General features: G+C 43.0%; 1 protein-coding gene across 9 annotated transcripts in view; it reads right to left on the minus strand.

Moving 5' to 3' along the window:
• The window catches only part of LOC122549113 (oxidation resistance protein 1-like), a 477,033-nt gene that overhangs the window by 98,627 nt on the left and 362,182 nt on the right, over positions 1–16,224 (minus strand). For 8 of the 9 annotated variants that reach the window (XM_043688398.1, XM_043688399.1, XM_043688400.1 and 5 more), the window contains 2 exons: positions 8,369–8,476; positions 3,473–3,586 (listed from right to left, as the gene is read on the minus strand). In XM_043688398.1, the coding sequence (XP_043544333.1) occupies positions 3,473–3,586; positions 8,369–8,476 (222 nt within the window). Of the gene's footprint in view, positions 1–3,472; positions 3,587–8,368; positions 8,477–9,756; positions 9,896–16,224 lie in introns of those variants that run through there. The other variant, XM_043688406.1, reaches the window with a different exon arrangement.

The following is a 16,224-nucleotide window of genomic DNA, read 5'->3' on the forward strand; positions in this document are numbered from 1 at the left end:
CAGGTGAATCTGTGGTGGATATGGAAGTTTCCTTTGGGGCCTTGGAGGGAGGTTAGGGGGGAGGTGTGGGCGCAAGTCTTGCACCTCCTGCGGTTGCAGGGGAAGGTGCGGGGAGTGGAGGTTGGGTTGGTGGGGGGTGTGGATCTGACGAGGGAGTCGCGGAGGGAGTGGTCTTTACGGAATGCTGATAGGGGAGGGGAGGGAAATATATCCTTGGTGGTGGGGTCCGTTTGGGGGTAGCGGAAATGACGGCGGATGATGCGCTGTACATGGAGATTGGTGGGGTGGTAGGTGAGGACCAGTGGGGTTCTGTCCTGGTGGCGGTTGGAGGGGCGGGGTTCAAGGGCGGAGGAGCAGGAAGTGGAAGAGATGCGGTGGAGGGCATCGTCGACCACGTCGGGGGGGAAATTGCGGTCCTTGAAGAAGGAGGCCATCTGGGTTGTGCGTTTTTGGAACTGGTCCTCCTGGGAGCAGATGCGGCGGAGTCGAAGGAATTGGGAGAATGATCCCATGATCCCATATCCCATGATCTACTACACTTTTGTTGTTCTTTAAACACTATCTCTGGTGACTGAACTTTGAAATAACTCCTTGAATAACTTCTTTCCCATTTTCGGCATTGCTTATTCAAACCTCTTCATCCAAACTCAAGTATTTCCTCGGGTGGGTTATGGGGGAGGAGGTGTTGCACAGATTTGTTAGATGGGATTTCTGTGCAGTGCTTCAATATATTTCACTTCATCAAACATGCTGAAAAAACATCCATTCAAATCTCTTCCATTCTGCAGCTGCTCTCCTGTCTTTGCCCACATTCAGAATTTTGCAGAACAGGAGGCCACTCAACACAGTATCTATACTGGCTCCCAAAACTGCTACCAGCTAGTCCCACTTTCCAGTCCTATCTCCACAGAGCACTAAAATCACCACTTCCAAACATAGATCTAGCCATCTTTCAAAACCTTCTGTGGAATATGTCTCCATCATTCTTTCAGACACAGTATTCCAAAATTATAAAAACTGCAAGTAAGGGTGATTCTCATCTGACGCCTCTTGACATTCTTGGTATTCTGACTCCGGTAACAATGGCTTTAAGAGGTTATTTTGTCCTTGCTTTCTTTTTGAGAGACGCTGTAAGGCTGAGGTGCTGAGCACTTCCAAGACCACTTGAGTAAACAGCTTTGGAGGCTTGGATTTTTAAAATAAAACAATGCCTGAATGGGTGTCGCCAGCTCTCTCAGATCAGGATTTCTGAGTTTTGGTTTCTCAGTAGGATCAGAAGCTTTTGGGGTCTCACCAGCATACTGGCCGCTACAACTAATTACTGGAACCGACAATTGGAAGCAGCAGGAACAGAACCAAATAAGTTCCAATAAACGGAACCAACCTTCACAGTGTCAGATGTTTTCTAAATGTCCAAATATATAAAATCCACAGCACTACTCTCATCCACTGTCTGTGTCACCTCATCAAAAGAACTTAATTACATTTGTCAGTCATGACCCTCCCTTGACAAAGCCATGTTGTATCAAACTTATTTTTTTTCCAAATATATAAGTATGTGCAGCATTACAGGCTCCATTAGTTTTCCCACTATTGATATCAAACTAATGCGTCTGTAATTTTCTGCGTTATCCTTTGCCCCCGTCTTAAACAAATGCGTCGCATTTTCAATCGTCCAGTGCTCTGGGACTAATCCTATGTTCAAAGTGGCCAGGAAAATTTGTCAATGTCATCACAATTTGCTCCCTTACCTTTCTCAACAAACTAGGATGCATCCCACCTGTGCCTGGTGATTCCCCTACCTGTTGCCAACTTTTTTAGCACCTCTTCTTTACCTATCACAATACTACTCAAACTGCTGAACATTCACATTTTCAACTAGGCGTCATCAACACCTTCAAATTTGGTAAGAATGAAGCAACATTTTCATTTAATACTGTTGCCATATCGTTTGCTTCAGTGAACACCTTACCCTTATTCCTCACTAACATTTTATTCATCGTATGCTTGAACAACATTTTATTATTTCTTTTTCGCAGCCTGCCATCCTTTCCTCATGCTTCCTCAGCCTTTGCCTCAAGAAATGTGTCTTGATTTTATTGCTATTTAATAGGGATTTGTTTGTTCTGGTCTTTTGGGGAGATGTTGTCAACCTGGTACCAAGGTGTCTACTCCATGGAAAAGCAGAGTACAGAAGAACCTCGATTATCCGAAGGACATGGGTGGGGAGTATTTTGCTCGGTTAATCGAATGCCAGATAATCGAATGCCAGATAATCGATCCCGGATAACATAGGTAGCCACACATCGGATCATTACGATCTTGTTCGGATCATCCGAAATTCAGTTAATTGAATGCCGGATAATTGGAGGTTCCTCTTTGTAAACAGCATTTTTTAAAAAAAAGTAGACAAAAGAAGCACGAGTGGATGAAGTCAGGTTTACACAGACCCAGGGTTTTAGTTGTGCTTGGAGGTGTTAAAGTTGGGGTTTCTGGAGTTGAAGTTGCAAGATAGATCTCTGCTGCTAGATTCATTCTAATAGTGTTCCTTCTCATGGACTGGAGAATCTAGGAAGTGAAACAAATCTGTTTTGTGAATTTGCCTTTGCGAATTTATGGGATGCTGCAGTTTGTGCCCGAAACATCGATTCTCCTGCTCCTTGGATGCTGCCTGACCTTCTGTGCTTTTCCTGCACCACACACTCTACTCTAATCTCCAGCACCTGCAGTCCTCATTTTGGCCTATACTGGATCAGTTGATGAGTTATTTTGCTAATTATTCTGATAGAGTTCAAGTTATGCCAATTCTAATTTTGTTTTTATTTTAACTGTGGTGTAAGAATAAAGTGTACTCTGCTTAAAGCCTAGTAGTTTGACCAATCGAATCATATCTGGAACGCAGTGCCTTACAACTCGCCTTTAAATAAGTTAAAAGTTCAGATCTAAGTTTAACTCCTTAATAAATTGAGGGGATTTCATATGGTCCATAACAATATTATTCAGGTATGCATATGATATCATATCATTAATTAATTACCCAGGGTACTGTAACTTTGGATACCCCGTATTTACTATTCATGCCCCTAGTCTTCTTCTGAAATTCTAAAATCCTCCCATTTTTCATCCACTATTTTATCCGTCAAAGATCAGAAGTTACACAACACCAGATTATAGTCCAACACGTTTACCTGAAATCACAAGCTTTCAAAGCACTGCCCCTTCATCAGATGAAGTGAAGAAAAGCATACAGGCATAAAATTTATGGCCAGAAAGAAAGATCAATGGACAGAGAGATCAGAAAATCTCACATATAGTATAATGGAACAAAATGTGTGTTTCAATTAATATGCTCCTGGTCAATTTTTATACCTCTAAAATATGATCTTTCACAGCTTGGGATTTTAATCATTTGCTTATTTTTACACTTTTCCAACTTGTGCATATTTCATTCTTCCCCCTCTCCCATTCTTACCAGAGGTTTCTCAGACTCGGTTTCTGAAGAGGTTGGTGACAAAGGGCTGACTGGACTCAATGGTGGTGAACTGTCCACACTGGAAATGTAGTCTGGATCAGGAACGTAAAGAATCTGCATGATAGCACAAGAGTGTGTAAAAGGATGATGTACTCAACAATTTTATACAACCCTCATTCACCACTATAAACTCCCTTTAAAATTAAAAGTGCTCACTGGAATGCCTGATTTACAATTCAAATTGAATTTTTAAAACAACTGCACGTTCCACTTAATCATTTTTAAATATGTTTCTGCAACCACAAGTGGGAGACTCCGTACATGAGCTGAATACAACATAGACAAGCTGGATCAGCCAACCCCAATGGTCTGAACATAAAACTGAGCTTAGGGCATGAGCAGAGGGGAGAACAGAGGAGTAGAATTTCTTGTTCCCTTCACTTTACCAAAGGCCCTGCTGCAAATGTAATTTATAGACATTGCAGGTAGGCCAAAAGAAGGTTCATACCAAATGCACGTCCTGCACAATTAAATGTGCTCACCATCACAATGGAGGAACATGATTTGTAAGACTTTATTGCTAGGAAAGATTGAAAAGACTGATTTCTGGTCAAAAGGGAAAGCTCAGGGTGGCCTGAGAGAGAGAGATCTTGATGTTGGTGAAAGGTTTTCTAGGGTAGACTTGCCCTAGAAAGTTAAAAATCACACAACACCAGGTTATAGTCCAACAGGTTTAATTGGAAGCACACTAGCTTTCGGAGTGACGCTCCTTCATCAGGTAAGGTATTTTCTACCCTTCTAGGGTAGAAAGGTATTTTCACTAATCGGACAGACCAACAACAGAGGTAATAAATGGGTAACTACATCCATCAGGGAATTCAAAATGTCAGTAAGAATGTGGTTAGAATACAGAAGCTACTCATAAGTAGACGAAGCAAAGCACATTGTTACTCTTAAGAGGAAGTCAATAAAAATACAAAGAAATAATTTATGCAGATAGGTGAATTTCCATTAAGTTTAACAGCTTGCTTCACTTCTGTATGTTTTTGCTCATTTAATGCCATACAGGGGTAGCTGCTCACCAATGGAGATGGCCAAACACCAGCAAGCTTAATTGACAGGGTGGGAATTTGTATCTGCTTCCCAAGACAAAAGTATTAAACAATCACATTCACTAGTTGAGAAGCACTCCACAGGAAAACTCTGTCCTCAAGTTAGAGGAGAGGGACAAAAATTAAAATCAAAGGACTAATGAAAGGCTGGCATTTGTCACTGGACTAGAACATGAAAGGTGTGTTGTGATATTGCAACTGGATAAAGAACTGCGTAAATCTGATCTAGTAAAGCATTCACATCACAGAACACAGTGGTGTTAAGGTAATGTTACTGGACTCGTAATCCAAATGCTCTGGATCTGAATTCCAACATGGCAGCTGGCGAAATTTAAGAAAATTAAAAGCTAGTGCAGCTAGTTCATGAATGTGAAGGAAATGGTCAAAAAGTGACTCCAGACACATAGTAATGTGGTTAAATGTCCTCTGAAATGGCAAAGCACGTTCATTAAACCAATATACCAAAAGTCAAAAAAGTTGAAACCAGACAGATGATCTGGCATCACAAATCACTTTATACATAACATCAAGCATCTTGGAACTAGTGCCAAACTCGGGAGTTGTCTCAGACTATTCAAGCAACAGCAGCTAAACTCAGAATTGTACCATGTGGACACAATATCCTAAACATCATCCCTGGATCTGTCTTGGCCTACCAGCAGGACAGGCTCAAAACAGGTGAGGTCAGAGTGCTATACAGATGCAAAGGGGTTGCCTTGGGAGTCCTCAATATTGACTCTGGATCCCATGAAGTCTCATGGCATCAAGTCAAACATGGCAAGGAAGGTTCCTGCTGATGACCATCTACGTATTGCAACGCCCAGATAAATGAAGCAATACTCATCCTTGTTGAATAAGTTACGGCCTTCCTGCATCTAAGCCAGGTTGACTACCCTTGACTAGTCCATGCCTTTCTAAGTGAGAACTTATCTGATCTCGCAGGATTGATTCTAACAATGTGCCCTATGAAGAAAGACTAACTGGCACCATCTCCAATTGACTGACCACCTGCCCTCTCTCCCTGGAGTTCTACATCGGGGTGAACCCTAAACCCCCTTTCCTCAGATATTCTCTCTAACATTGTCCTGTACAGGGCAAAGGTGAAACTTGTCGCAGTTAAACGTGTGGGTGGGGTGGTGTGGGTGTGTAGAAAGGTAGCAGCAGTTTTACTGTACATCTTTGGACTGTGGGAGGAAACTGGAGCACCTGGAGTAAACCACGCAGACACGGGGAGAATGTGCAAACTCCACACTCTGCCCAAGGCTAGAATCGAATCTGGGACCCTGGTGCTGTGAGGTTGCAGTGCTAACCACTGGACCACTGTGCTGTCTGGTTAATGTTTTCTATACCATCTCCAAAACATTCACATCTTCCAGAGTGTCAAACAAACTGTACCGAATATTCCAAATGTGGCAGAACTAAAGTTCTACACAGCTGCAATGTGACTTGCAATGTTTATTGGTGATACCCCAATCAATGACAGTAAACATCTACCACTTTATCCACTTATTAGATTAGATTACTTTAGATTAGATTACTTACAGTGTGGAAACAGGCCCTTCGGCCCAACAAGTCCACACCGACCCGCCAAAGCGTATACCACCCAGACTCATACTCCTACATTTACCCCTTCACCTAATACTACGGACAATTTAGCATGGTCAATTCACCTAACCTGCACATTTTTGGATTGTGGGAGGAAACCAGAGCACCCGGAGGAAACCCACGCAGACACAAGAAGAATGTGCAAACTCCACACAGTCAGTTGCCTGAGTCGGGAATTGAACCAGAGTCTCTGGCGCTGTGAGGCAGCAGTGCTAACCACTGTGCCACCGTGCTACCCACAAGTTGCTACTTTCAGGGAATTGTGGACTTGCATACCTAAATCTCAGGTCAGTGCTTCTGAAGGTTCTGCGATTTACTGTTTACTTTCAAAATGCATTAGATCTTCCAAAATGCATCACCTCACATTCGTCGAGATTAAACTCCACCTGCCATTTCTCCGCCCAAGTCACTGGTCTATCTATATGCAGCCGTACCCTCTTGCAGTCATCATCACAAAGTGCAGCTGCCCAATTTCTTTGCGTCGGCCACAAGCTTACTGATCAGAACACCTATATTCTCTTCCTTGGTATTGGTAAGAACAGGAGTCCCAGCACGGATCACTGCTGAACACAACTGGTCACAGATCTCCAGTCAGAAAGCATCATCGCTACTCTCCAACTTCTATGAATGTGCCAGTTCTGTATCCATCTTACTAGCTCACCACCGATCCCCTGTGACTTCACCTTTTATATCAGCCAGCCATTGAAGATATCCACCGCCCTGACCTCAATCATCTTTGTTACTTCTAACATAAGGTCACACATGGAGACGTTCACAGATAATTTCGCAACGTTCAGCACCATTTGAGACTCTTCCGACACTGAAATAGTCTGGGCCCATATGTGGCAAGAGTTGAATAACATTCAGCCATGAGCTAGTAAATGGCAAGTGACATTCACACCACCCAAGTGCCAGGCAATGGCCATATCCAAGAAGAGAGAATCTAACCATTGCTCCTTGACATTCAATAGAGTTACAACTCTGAATCCCCAGTATCAACATCATAGGGATTACCATTGAGCAGAAACTGAACTGGATTAGCCATATAAATACAATGGCGACAAGAGCAAGTCAAAAGCTGGGAATACTGCAGCAAGTAATTTACTTCCTGATTTCCCAAAACCTGCCCTCTCTCAACAAGTCAAGACGACTGCAGCTCTAACAACACTCTAGAAGCTCGACTCCATCCAGGAAAAAGAGATCTACTTAATTGACACCCAATGCACCACCTTCAATATTCACTCCCTTCACTGCCAAAACACAGTAGCAGCAGTGTGTACCATCAACAAGGTACACTAAGAAATTCACTATGCCTCCTTTAACAGTAACTTCCAAACCTTCAACCTCTACCATCTAAAAGGAGCAGGGCTGCAGATGTATGGGAACATAATCAATTTAAAGTTTCCCTCCAAGTCAGTGACCATTCTGACTTACAAAAACATCACCATTTCTTCAGTGCCATTTGTACAAATTTCCTGAACCCCTTCTTTATCAGCATTATGAGGGCAGACCTAAAGTCCATGAACTGCAGCAATTCAAAAAGATGATCATCTTCTCAAAGCGAATGAGAGATGGGCATTAAATATTGACCCATCAGTGATGCCCTTCTCCAGTGAAATAAAATTAATACAAGTTTAAGCAGCACATCTGAATACACTAGCTTAGTAGAATGTACAAGTCCAGCATGGATCAATGGGTTCAAATATACAGTGTGTGGATGAATTTTGTATTTAATTGAGAGGAGATGATCTAATTGAGCAGTTTAACAAAGTGAAAAAGCGTTGAAATGGTGGTTACAAAAGAAACTATATCCTCTCATGGACATGCTCATATCAAAAAGACAAAATCTTGAGCCTGATCACTCAGTATAACGTTCAACCATGCAAAAAGTGTTGAAATGCTGAAACCTCCCCGTTGAAGATCTGGAAGTTAACCATTTGAACACTTTGGTATTGGTGTTAATCTGGTCTCAACTGAGCTTAGTGCATCGAAGTGCCTGGTGCTATACTTACTTACTTACAAAATACAAACTCATTTTGGAAATAACTGGAGCAGAAGATACTGCAATGTTACACTAGTTAACTGTCAAAGTAATAACATTAAACAGCTTGCACATTATACACAAACATGCAGTAGAATTGTATCTGAAAACAATGGTAAAAGCAATAGAATCTAGTACCTGGCCTGGAACAACTGCTCTGGCAAACAGTTTATTCAGCTGCACCAGCTCATTAGGTGCAGTGTCAAATTTGAGTGCAATACTATTCAAAGAGTCCCTTGATTCAACCTGTTAAATAAAACACAATTTGTTAAAGACAAAATTCAGGAATTACACTTTGATGTAAAAGCAGATAGACAGCAGCATATATTTTTCTAGTTTACTATTTTTAACCCTTTTCAGCTCTCTACCACAAAAACCGAGCTATTAATCTATTTGAAAATAACCAATTAGAGATAACAAAATGTAAAATAACTTTAAAGAAGTTGGCAGAGCACTTCTTTCGTTTGACAATTGTAATGACACTAATGCCTTTAAGGACCGCATTTTGTCCTTTTTTTTAAGAAATGAAGAAATATTAAGGCGGAGGTGCTGAGGGATCTGCTCAAAGCCAACAAAGTAAATAAAATTTGAAGGCCTCACAAGTTAAGTTGGAACAAAAAAAAGCAGCTGAATGGGCGGTTTTGAGTTTCCACAGAATCAGGACATTTAGATTGAGTTTTCTACAGTAGCTGGGGTCTTATTCTTCTATTACAGGTGAAAGCTGGGAATGTCTTCTTGTTGCTAGAATTGCACGTGAGACAATCTATTTTACTGAACTTGTCTTTGCCAAGGATGTGGCCATGGATTGCTACCTAATATTAGAATAATTGGTTATTTATACAATTTTGAAAATATGTTGCTGGAAAAGCGCAGCAGGTCAGGCAGCATCCAAGGAGCCGGAGAATCGACGTTTCGGGCATGAGCCCTTCTTCATTCCTGAAGAAGGGGTCACCCCCGAAACGTAGATTCTCCTGCTCCTTGGATGCTGCCTGATCTGCTGTGCTTTTCCAGCAACACATTTTCAGCTCTGATCCCCAGCATCTGCAGTCCTCACTTTCTCCTATTTATACAATTTTGTTAAGCATTGATGGTTATAGTTAAGCCACTTATTTTATTTTATCTTTTTAACTGTAGTATAAAAATAAAGTGTGTTTCGTTGGAAGTTGAGTAATTTGACCAATCGAATTATATCTGGAACAGAACACCTTATGCTTACTTTTAAAATAAGAAACAAAATTAGGGCTTGGGCTATCTTCTCAATATGTTTTGAAGGGATTTGATCTGGTTCCATTACAAACTGGGGGCTCTTGTTGGGATCAACATCTCTAATTCCAGGTTGGGTTTAGGATTATTGGACTCAAATACAATGAGTGGTGAGTATCAATATTCACTTTTCAGGTGTTCAATTTGGTTGGTTTAAATAGGGTGTGCCTTGGGAAAGTTCGTGGTCATATCTTGGGGACAGTCCAGATCACAGGTTGGATGTAATAGAATGTATGAAGGTGGATAACTCTCCTGGTCCTTACCAGATATATCCAAGAACACTGCATGAGGTTAGAGAAGAAATCGCAGGGGTCCTGGGTGATATTTTTGCATCAATATTAGCTACAGTGAGGTCCTGGAAGACTGGAGGGTAGCCAATGTTGTGCCTTTATTCAAGGAGGGCTGCAAAGGAAAACCAGTAAGGCTAACATCTGTGACAGGTAAGTTACTTGAAAAGATTCTAAGGGATATGATACACATGCATTTGGTAAGACAGGGTTTGATTACGAATAGCCAGCATGGCTTTGTGCGTAGGAGATCGTGCCTCACAAATCTGTCAGAGTTCTTTGATGGCCTGACCAAGAAGGTTGATGTGTGCAGGGTGATAGACGTAGTTTATAATGGATTTCCCCAAGGCTTTTTAGAAAGTTCCACATGGTCGGCTATCCTGGAATCTGGGGAGCTGGCAAATTGGATACACAATTGGCTTGATATAGGAAGCAGAGGGTTATAGTGGAAGGATGCTTGTCAGACTGAAGGCCTGTGACGAGTGCAGTGCCTCAGGGTCAGTGCTGTTTTGTTATCTATATCAAATGACTTGGATGAGAATGCATAAAACATGATTAATCAAGTTTGCAGATGACACTAAAATAGGTGGCATCGTGGACAGTGGGGAAGGCTTGTCAAAAATTGCAGTAGGGCCTTGATCAGCTGGGTAAGTAAACTGAAAAATGGCAAGTGGAGTTTAATATTGATAAGTGGGAGGTCTTGTATTTTGGAAAGTCAAATCAAGGTAGGAGTTCCATGGTGAATGGTAGGGCCTTCAGGAATGTAGTGGAACAGAGGGATCTTGGAGTTCATGTTCACAGTTCTCTACAAGTGGAGTCACAGGTAGACAGGGTTGTGAAGGTGGCTTTTGGCACACCGCCTTCTTCAGTCAGGGCATGGAGTAAAGAAGCTGGGAAGTCATATTGCAGTTGTACAGGACATTGGTGAGACCATATTAGGAGTACTCTGTTCAGCTTTGCTCATTTTGCTATAGGAAGGACATGATTTAATTGGAAAAAATGCAGAAGAAATGTATAAGGATGTTGCCTGGACTCAAATGATCTGAGTTATTGGGAAAGGTTGGACAAGCGAGGGCCTTTATCCTAGAGCATAGGAGGATGAGGAAAAAAATCTTACAAAAGTATACAAGATCATGAGAGACATGGATAGGGTGAGTGCACTCAATCTTTTTCCCCAAGGCCCGGGGAGTCCAGAACTAGCGGGCATAGGTTTAGCATGAGAGGGGAAAGATATAAAAGAAACCTACTGGGCAACGTTTTCACACAGTGGGTGGTACATGTATGGAATGAGTTGCCAGAGGAATTGCAACATTTAAGAGGCATTTGGATGGGTACATGAATAGGAAGGGTTTGGACGGATATGGGCCGAGTGCTGGCAGGTGGGACTAGATTGGGTCGGGATATCTGGTCAGCATGGACGGGTTGGACCAAAGGGTCTGTTTCCATGCTGTACATCTCTACGATTTTAATAAAAGGGAACCCGAGAGGCAATACTTTACAAAGAGGGTGGTACGCATATGGAATGAACTGCTAGTGGAAGTAGTTGAGGCAGGTACATTAACAACATTTAAAAGGAATTTGGACAAAACATGGATAGGACAGTTTTAGGAGACTGTAAACTATAAAGCGTTGATGGACATTTTGGTCGTCTTGGACGAGTTTAGGCCAAAGTTCCTGTCCCCGTGCAGCAGGACTACGACTATTGTATAATAATGGCTCTTTCAGTCACTACATGTTTCCTGGGGTTGGAAGAAGTCACTTCGGGAGTTTCACAAAAAGTGAGCAATTGGAATAGGCAGACATGCTGGAGTCAAGGTTGCCTCTGCCCTTGTGAAAAAGGCACATAATTGCAGCAATAGCTAACCATTTACAATTGTTGGTGATGCCATCTGAATCTTCAGAAATAGCTAAAATTCAATTGTAAATAAATCAGCTTGATCATGTAAAAGAAACGAAACAGTTTGATTTATGATCGAGTCTGGATGGGATGCCCTCGTTGGGACAAATGGACTGTTTCCAAATTATAGGGTTTCTATGATTCCACGATTTTGGAGAAGTTCATATATTCGCTTCCTGAAGTAGTGCAAACTCACGTGGAAGAACAGAGTTAAGTCTGTAAGATTAGCAGCAGAAATGGCAGATGGATGATTTAAGGTAAAGAGAAATCCTCAGGTGGTAGGGGAAAAGGAAATGTCATTGAAGGTAATAAAGAAAGATTAACACAGGGTAAAAAGGAAACTCATGAAGGGGAAAAGAGAAGGCAAAATGCTCAGGTACTTCACTGTAATAAAATAGACCACATTAAGTTGCAGGTGGTTGAGAAAAAGCAAAGGGATGACACATGTGGGAAAACAGGATAAGCCAGTCAGTTTTGGTGAAGTGGTAATGAAAAGGACAGAAGAAGCTAAAAAGCTGTACCAGAATGTGCAACCTGGTCAGGGTTGGTTGAGAAGGAAATGCTAGATCTCTTTAAAGAATCTACGTGTGTTGGTAAGTTTACTCGTGTATACCAGGAGGTGTAGGTAAAGAAATTAAGATTTTAAGAGATATGGCAGCATGCCAGTCTTTGATGGTGAGAGATGGGAAGATATGCAGTTTAGGAGGAGTATTGCCAGACAAAGTGGTAATATGTGGAATTCATGGTGAGAAGGTAGCGGTGCACGTTCACAGAGGATGGTGCATGTCCCTGTTAAATACGTACCTCATGAGTCAGCGGTCGCCATTTGCAGTAGCTGGAGTGGTGACAGTGTGGACCAGTGGGCTACCAGGAAAGTAAATTTTCCTCTTAAAGAGTTACCTCATGAATAGGTGGAGTGATGGCTCAACAGGAGTAGACATTGACATGGGGATCGCGGGGCACTTAAACTGATATATTCAGGCTGTGGCAAAATCCAAGACAGTACATGTGTAGTGTCTCCCAGCCATCCTCCTCCTCTGAACAAAAGAAAGACCATGTGTGGAGGGTTGGTAAGGTAAGGATTTTTTTTGTCCCCATTTATTCAATCTCTCTTGGCAATTTAGAGCAGTGTGATGGAGTCTAGGGCAGTTACATGCTCCTCTTGCAGGATGTGGGAGGTCATCACTAGTGCCCCTGCTGACTTCGCCTATGAGAAGTGCACCCAACTCCAGCTCCTCACAGAACACGTTAGGGGACTGGAGGTAGAGCTGGATGAACTTTGGATCATTCAGGAGGCTGAGGCATGATTGACAGGAGTTATAGGGAGGTAGTCACACATACGTTATAGGATAAAGGTAGTGGGTCAATGTCAGGAGAGGGCAAGTGAATAGGCAGACAGTCGAGGGACCCCCTGTGTCCGTTCCCTTTAATAACAAGTATATAATTTTAGATACATGGCGACGGGGTGTGTGTGTGTGTGTCTTTGTCTCTCTGTGTGTAAATGTACCAGGGGAAAGCCACAGCGGCCAGATTTCTAGTACTGAGCCTGGCTCTGTGGCTATGAAGGGAAGGGGGAGAATAGGAGAGCGATAGCAATAGGAGATTCAATTGTGAGAGGGACAGACGGGAGATTCTGTGGTTGCGAGCAAGACTCCCGGATGGTAGGTTACCTCCCGGGTGGCAGGGTCAGGGATGTCTTGGATTGAGTCCACAGGATTCTTAAGGGTGAGGGAGAGCAGCCAGAAGTCGCAGTACGCATTGGTACCAGTGACATAGGTAGGGAAAGGGAGCAGGACCTTAAAAGAGAACATAGGGAGTTAGGTTCTAAGATCAAAGGCAGGACGAGCAGAATAGTAATCTCAGAATTGCTACCAATTCCATGTGCTTGTGAGGGTAGGAAAAGACAGCAAGTGCAACTGAACACCTGGCTGCAGGACTGGTATAGGAAGGAGGGCTTCAGATATGTGGACATTGGGATACCTTCTGAGGAAGATGGGACCTATAAAAGAAGGATGGGTTGCACCTGAACAACAGGGGCACCAATATCCTGCGTGGGAGGTTTGCCTAAGCTCTTCAGGAGGATTTAAACTAGATTGGCAGGGGGGTGGGAACCTGAGCTATGGATCAGGTGATGGAGTAGGTAGTGAACAGCCAGATACAGCATGCAGAGAATCTGAGGAGAGATAAGTACTTGATAGGGCAAAGGTGCAGTCAGTGTGATGGGTTGAAGTATGTCTATTATAATGCAAGAAGTATCAGGAATAAGGGTGTCAAACTCAGAGCATGGATCAGAACTTGGGACTATGACGTTGTGGCCATTATGGAGACTTGGATATCACAGGGGCAGGAATGGTTGTCGGATGTTCCGGGGTTTAGATGTTTCAAAAGGAATGGGGGCGGTGGAGAGGAGGTAAAAGAGGTGAAGAAATGGCATTGCTAATTAGGACAGTATTACAGCTGCAGAAAAGGTGGTCATCAAGGAGTATTGTCCACTGAGTCAGTCTGGGTGGAAGTCAGAAACACAAACAGAAGTTACTTTATTGTGAGTTGTCTATAGGCAGCCCCAACAGCTACAGAGATATGAAGGAGCAAATATGGATGCAAATTTGGAAAGGTGCAGAAGTAAAAGGGTTGTCATTATGGGTGACTTGCACTTCCCTAATACTGATAATACTCCTTGTGCAAATAGTTTGGATAGAGCAGTTTCTGTCAGATGTGTACAAGAAGGGTTCCTGATGCAATATGTAGATAAGCCGACTAGACGGGAAGCCATATTGGATTTGGTGCTTGGCAACAAACCATGCAGGTGTCGGATCTCTCAGTGGGAGAGCATTTCTGTGACAGTGATCACAAATCCATGACCTTGACTGTAGTCATGGAGTGGGCTAGGAGCAAACGGCATGGGAAAGTATTTAATTGGGGGAAGGGAAATTACAGTGCTATTAGCCAGGAACTGGGGCACCTAAATTGGGAAGAGGGGTTCTCAGGGAAATGCACGACAGAAATGTGAAGGCTGTTTAGGAAGCATCTTCTGATAGTGCTGGATAGATTTGTCCCACTGAGGCAAGGAAGGAATGGTAAGTTGAAATGGTAAGGAATGGTAAGTTGGGTCACAAGGAATGTGGAACATCTAGTCAAGATACAGAAGGAAGCTTACTTAAGATTCAGGAGGCAAGGATTAGACAGAGCTTTAGAAAGTTACAAGGTTGCCAGGAAGGAACTAAAAATGGATTTAGGAGAGCTAGAAGGGGGCATGAAAAAGGAGGAACAAATGGATGGCTAGAGTGATCAAGGATAGTGGCGAGAAATTGCACCTGGAGTAGAGGAGGTCCTTAATGAATACTTTGCTTCAGTATTCACTACTGAGATAGACCTTGACAGTTCTGAAGACAGACTGATATGCTAGAACAGGTTGTTGTTAGGAAGGAGGACGTGCTGAAATTTTTTAAAAGCTAAGGATAGATAAATCCTCTGGGCCAGATGGGATATACCCTAGGTTACAACAGGGAGGGAGTGATTTTTGACAGTGATTTTTGCGTCTTCACTGTCCACTGAAGTAGTGCCAGATGATTGGACAGTGGCAAATGTTATTCCTTTGTTCAAGAAAGGAAATAGGGATAATCCTGGGAATTACAAACCAGTTTTAGGTCATGGTTGGCAAAGTATTGGAGAGGATTTCGAGACACAGGACTTCTGATTACCTGGAAAACCACAGTTTGATTAGAGATAGTCAGCATGGCTTTATAAGGGACAGGTCATCCTCCCAAACCTTTGAGGACGTGACAAAATGCGTTGATGAGGGTAGAGCAGTGGATGTATTGTACATGATTTTAGCAAAGTGTTTGATAAGGTAGGCTCATTCAAAAAGTAAACAGTTATGGGATACAGGGAAATTTGGCTATCTGGATTCAGGATATGCTGGCCCATACAAGACAGAGGGTGGTGGTGGATGGAACATATTCAGCCTGGAGCTCGGTGACCAGTGGTGTTCTGCAGGGAATGGTTCTGGGACCTCTACTCTTTGTGAATTTTATAAATGACTTTTGGATGGGGAAGCGGAATGGTGGGTTTGGAAGTTTGCCGATGGCACAAAGTTTAGTGGAGTTGTGGATAGTGTGGACGGCTGTTGTAGGTTGAAAAAGGACATTAGGAGAAAGTGAGGACTGCAGATGCTGGAGACCAGAGTTGAAAAAGGTGGTGCTGGAAAAACACAGCAGGCCAGACAGCATCCGAGGAGCAGGAGAATTGATGTTTCGGGCATAAGCCCTTCTTCAGGAATGAGACTAGTGTGCCAAGCGGGCTGAGATAAAAGGTAGAGGGGAGGGAATTTGGGGGAGGGGCGCTGGGAATACGATAGGTGGAAGGAGGTGAGGGTGAGGGTGATAGGCCGGAGAGGTCGGGAAGAAGATTGCATGTCAAGAGGGCGGTGCTGAATCCGGGGGTTGGGACTGAGATAAGGTGGGGAGGGGGAGGGAGGGGAAATGAGGAAGCTGGAGAAATCTGCATTCATCCCGTGTGGTTGGAGGGTTCCTAGGCGGAAGATGAGG

The sequence above is a fragment of the Chiloscyllium plagiosum genome, chromosome 4, assembly GCF_004010195.1.
Source record: "Chiloscyllium plagiosum isolate BGI_BamShark_2017 chromosome 4, ASM401019v2, whole genome shotgun sequence".
NCBI classification, from domain to species: Eukaryota; Metazoa; Chordata; class Chondrichthyes; order Orectolobiformes; family Hemiscylliidae; genus Chiloscyllium; species Chiloscyllium plagiosum.